General features: G+C 32.3%; 2 protein-coding genes across 2 annotated transcripts; both read right to left on the bottom strand.

Annotated features, from left to right (window-relative positions):
• Positions 1-620: 620 nt before the first annotated feature.
• LOC134252986 (ryncolin-1-like) lies at positions 621-3,025 on the bottom strand. The gene is made up of 4 exons (XM_062735513.1): positions 2,880-3,025; positions 2,367-2,463; positions 1,743-1,910; positions 621-1,301 (listed from the first exon to the last, which is right to left on the bottom strand). Exons 1-4 carry the CDS (start codon positions 2,991-2,993, stop codon positions 1,048-1,050), a joined length of 633 nt encoding a protein of 210 aa, XP_062591497.1. The 5' UTR covers positions 2,994-3,025; the 3' UTR covers positions 621-1,047.
• Positions 3,026-3,509: 484 nt separating this feature from the next.
• LOC134252987 (paramyosin-like) lies at positions 3,510-4,748 on the bottom strand. Its single transcript, XM_062735514.1, has 2 exons — positions 3,881-4,748; positions 3,510-3,526 (listed from the first exon to the last, which is right to left on the bottom strand). Exons 1-2 carry the CDS (start codon positions 4,746-4,748, stop codon positions 3,510-3,512), a joined length of 885 nt encoding a protein of 294 aa, XP_062591498.1.
• Positions 4,749-5,158: the final 410 nt, after the last annotated feature.

Raw genomic sequence — 5,158 nt, 5'->3', positions numbered from 1 at the left:
ATCTTGAATCCCCTTCATCAAAGGATGCTTTGTGGCAAGTTTGGATGAAATTGGCCCAGTGGTTCTTGAGAAGAATTCGAAAATGTGAAAAGTTTACGATAACGCCAACAACGACAACAACGACGACAAAGACAGACGACGGACAAATTTTGATCAGAAAAGCTAACTTGAGCCTTCGGCTCAGGTGAGCTAAAAAGGGATTATTTCTTTTCATTTAATAATTTTGTTTTTATTTAATAATTTCGTTTTTTATTTTGTATTTTCGTTTTCATTTAATAATTTTGCTTTTTTTTTACTTTGTATTTTCTTTTTTATTCAATATTTCGTTTTATATTTTGTATTTTCGTTTTTATTTATTTATTAATTTCGTTTTTTTTATTTTTTATTTAGTTTGGTCACTGAAAATTCTACAGCAGCTTACAAACACTAACGTAGAAAGTCCCACCCGAGCGTGAATCAAGGATATGTGAATAATTTATATACATTATAATTGTAACTGGGATTGATAATTGTTATTGCCACTGATGACTTCTCGCAGTACGATTTACTACATGTTTGTAAAAATGGAATATGTGGATTTTTTTTTATTTTCTTTTATCGGCAATGATTATTTTTGTTCCCCTCCGTTGATAACGTACTACAATAATACTAGATCAAATTCTAGAGAAACTGAATCATGTTTCTTGCATTCATGAAAGTTTTCTAAACCTTTGCAATTCGTATAGCTATTCAAAATTATATTTCAAACATTAAACAAAAGCATCTGATAATCACAACAACATATCACTTAAATGAACAAAAGCCACTAAAATGATAATTTTAATTGAGATAGGTAGATCGCACTATTGAAATAAGAAATATTTATACATTAAATTGTGTCAACCGAAATATGGCTGAAATATTGCCAACTCGGCGTTAAACAATATACAATCAATCAACAAGCATTAAATTGTTACACTTTTTTTTTTTACATAATTCCATAAAAGAAGACATGAAATTTTTTTTTCAACAATTCTGCAAACTTTGAATTCGATGATTGTCTTTTAATCATTTTCTCTTAATCATCATCATCGTACTGGAAATCTCTGATCCATATGCAAATGTACCATGCCAAACATCACGCCACGTTCCAGGTGGATACTGGCCGTTAAGGTAGGCGTCATTACACCTGTTGAACCACCATCCTCCTACACCCATGAGATCTGTGCAATGATTTGATGAGAGGTCATTGTCTTTGTCATACGTAGAAAACTTCATCCCGTTTATGTTGTCTCCATCTGTACCGATTCTTATCCTATCATCTGTTAAATAAAGAAGTTATTTTGATAAAATGTATGTGTCAAACAATTTTGTATTACTACAGACTTTAAGATCTGTATGAAAATTACGTCTTGTACCATGTGTATTAAGACCGCTTTCAAAACATTCATTTGTAAAGATGTGCATCTCTTTTGTGTTTGACACTTGACTCATTTCATATTTTTGGAAATAAAACTTTGTAACTGCATTAATTGATTTCTTATTGTTCTAATGCCTAATGGAAAGGATATTGTCAATTAAGTGTTCTTTAAATTGGGAAAATTAAGAACATGCATGTTGAAATCTTTATCATAATTAAAATTGTATGTATTACAAGTATTATTGTATGTATTACATGTATTATTGTTATAAGATAATAAGATATAAGAGCAATTCTCCAGAATTTATTTTTTTCATTTAAAAAAAAGCATGCCTCTATATACCTAATGTCCCAGTCGCTTTTCCGTCAATGAACAACCTGTAATCATCATCTTCTCCGGCTATAGAGAACGTGTCGTACTGTATATAGTGGGTGGTACCGTCCTTGCCTGTAATGCTCACATACAGCGAACTGTCATTCTTCTTTGTCAGGTCATGTATGACGTCATTCCCTTAGACAACATTTAATTTATTTAAGAAATAAGGTATCATTTTTAAACATCTATCGGGATATAAATACGGGTTGGTCACGAGATTAAATTCCATAAATCCCGAATTTAATCTCGTACCAACCCGTATTTATAGCCCGATAGATGTTTTAAAATGATTCCTTATTACTTATATTTACATTTGTGACTTATTCATACTTTATATTTGCCTGATTGTGACTTTTAACGCATTGCTTTCAGTACTGTTATATACAGGAAAACATTTGCAAATGTAACTATTTAAAGAAAGAAGCATTTTAGGTTTTATTTTTTTCAAAAATATTAAAGTTATTGAATTAATCTAAAACCAAAAGGAAATCTAAATATGTTGGGAATGTGGTGAGGAGACGATATTTATTTACATATTAATGTCACGAGTAAGATTAGCTTAGAAGGTATATAACCTATCTAGTATATTACCTATCCAGTAGCTCGTTGTTCGATCTCCAAATCCAAACTTATATTCTTCCCAGCTTCTGCTGAAATTTACCTTGCCATCCACTCTATTCTGTATTACCTGCATTTCATATTTAAAAAAAAAACTTTAAATTTGTTTTTAAACGTATTTTATCCACCATTCATATATCTTAACATATAGAAATAATTGAATTTGCATTTTTATAATGAATAACACTAACTATCCGCGAGGGAGTTTGGTAGTAAATCAAGATAATTTTTTTTTATCAAGCTACCACCCATGCTGAAAATCCACAATATTTCCTCTAAAGAAAATTCAGAAAATAAAAGTACTGTATTTACATTGCAACTTGTCGAATCCGGCTGTTGTGTATTCTGAAATCTTGCTATTTGTAAACTTTCGCACCTTTTCGTAAAAAAGGTTTCTTATAACTTGTCTTTCGGATTATTGTCTAACAGGGCCAATATTTTATGGAACCAGTAATTTTCGGATTCTACAAGATTAACTACACTTACAGTCCAACCCCCTCCGGCCGTTGACATATCACACTGGACTTGTACTGGATTCTTCTTGGGATTATACCTGTCCCAGGGATAAATATTATAAATAGCTGACGTTCTGTTGCCCATTTCATATAATTCCTTGCAGTCTTTCGAGGAACCTGTAAGTATATGATATTTAATTAATTTTTTGTTGTTTTTCGTCCAATTTGAAAATTCTACCCTTGTATAGAAACCAATGAAGGGCTTCAAATTTCTTTTATTCTTTTATCTTCAATGAAGGGCTTCAAATTTCATTTATTTAGAACTTACAGTCATTGCTTATCGCGTACCAACGCCTATCGTGACACAGTTGACAGACCTCGGTTTTAAAATTCTCATTTGACCCATGATTCTCACTTTTAGTGACAAGCACTTGGCGAAAGTATAGTCGCTATATATGTTTACGGCTGAGCAGAACCCTATTCTAACCGACCTCGAAGAGAACACCTACTTATATAATAGATATCTGAGTAAATAATAGATTCGGCTGTTTTCATCACAGTCGATTTTTGTGCCATCACAGTGCCATTCTTTGATACGGATAGTTCATATCATTCTCTGTGATGTCCTTAAATGATTATTATACATGTACAGTTTATTTCATCAAGAGGTAAGGCTCTCTGAAGAAATAGTCAAAATAAGAGTTGAAAATGATACAGCATTCTTTAAATTTCGAGGAGGGGGGTATTGGTGAAGAACATAATAAATATCACAAGTTGAATTTGATTTCTGGTTTCGTTCAGCTAGGGTTAATTACGGTAATGATATTCAATATTTAAATTAATGATAAAAATTATTATATACAAAATTTCCTTATTCCCTGAATTACTGAATTGAATGACTTCACAGAAGTCGTCAAGTGCAGAACCTGAACCTTTTTCATGTGCGGATGAACAATACGAAAAAAGACACTAGGAACTATATTTCCTACATTTATACATTGTGTCTTAAATTGTTATATACGAAACACTTACCAGTTACAATTCTCCGCAAGTGTTTGTTGTTCATGTATACCTTTTGATCTGCACGGATGTCATCCAGTGAAAGTGAAAATTTTTGTAAACTGTCTTCAACAACCTGTACACGTGCATTTAAGGTACCGTGCCTCTCTAAGTTCTCCATCCGTTTGTCCATTACTTCTATTTGCTTTTGGAAAGCAGTCCTAGATTCATTAACGTTTTGAATATATTCTGTTAAGAGAGTTTGTACATCACTTAGCCTTAACTTCTGTGCTTGGTTACTGTTTCTGTTTTCTTCGACCTCCATCTGCAGGCCCTGAATATTCTGATGAAACTCTTTTTTAATTTCTCCCTTTGACAAATTTAAATAATCGAATGCTTTGTTAAACTCTCCGAGCTCTTTTTTGATTTCTATGGCATCTAAAGTTGTTCCGTCATTTTCGTTCTGGAGACGTGAAGTTTCGTTTTTGAGAAAAAGAAATTCCTTATCGTGTAGGGTTTGTAATGATTCTATCGTATGGTTATAATGATCACTAAGAATCTTCAGTTCCTGACGCAGACTTTCGTTCTCATCCTCCATTTGACGATTCTTCACGTCCAGGGCTTGTAACTTTTCCGTTACATCATTCAGTTTCTTTTTCATATATTCATTATCATTTTTGCTATCTGCTACATCCATCACCAAACTCTGGATTTTCTGTACCATTGAAAACCGAACTAAGCTCTCCTGATTTAATATGTCTCTCAAAACATTTGATACTTTACCAGACGTGGTACTCGCCAATAGATTATTTGCTTGCAAGGCATCATTTTCTTTTGAATTCAGCTGACCAAAGGTCTCAAAAATAGAGAAAAGTAGACAAATAAGTCTAACAGTCCCCATCTCTTTTGTAAACTTCTTTAAGAACAACTTCACCGTGTCTGAATAAAATTGTTATCACAAATCGAATTTATACAAAGAAACCAAACCAATAATCATGTGACATTATATGTTCAAGTACCTGAAAACGAAACTTTGTTTAAGGGCTTCATGTTCATAGATATAAGGATGTTTCTACGGAAATTCGAAACATGTCAAAAAGAACTTCTTATAATAAACCTTTTTTTAAATACTCAAGTACTTATGCTTCGAAACTTAACTCTCTGAAATCACTAAAGGAGTAGAGGTGTTTAAGTAGAGACCCAGTCTTGGTATTTCACCAACTGTCATGTTTATTGAGTACCGAGAATAATATAAACTTCCTCGTACGTATTTACAAACTTCGATATTTATTTCGATATCTTGTTACATTT

The sequence above is a fragment of the Saccostrea cucullata genome, unplaced genomic scaffold (genome assembly GCF_032062105.1).
Source record: "Saccostrea cucullata isolate Sc308-1 unplaced genomic scaffold, CSIRO_AGI_Scuc_v1 ctg19275, whole genome shotgun sequence".
Classification (NCBI taxonomy): domain Eukaryota; kingdom Metazoa; phylum Mollusca; class Bivalvia; order Ostreida; family Ostreidae; genus Saccostrea; species Saccostrea cuccullata.
This window is presented reverse-complemented; position numbering and strand designations above follow the sequence as displayed.

Excerpts from the sequence above, each read along its gene's own strand:
- LOC134252986 (XM_062735513.1), bottom strand. The coding sequence starts at position 2,993 with ATGGGCAACAGAACGTCAGCTATTTATAATATTTATCCCTGGGACAGG. Across the intron at positions 2,464-2,879 it reads CGGCCGGAGGGGGTTGGACT|GTAATACAGAATAGAGTGGA; the intron begins GTAAGTGTAGTT and ends TATGAAATGCAG. Across the intron at positions 1,302-1,742 it reads AAAAGCGACTGGGACATTAG|ATGATAGGATAAGAATCGGT; the intron begins GTATATAGAGGC and ends TTTATTTAACAG.
- LOC134252987 (XM_062735514.1), bottom strand. The coding sequence starts at position 4,748 with ATGGGGACTGTTAGACTTATTTGTCTACTTTTCTCTATTTTTGAGACC.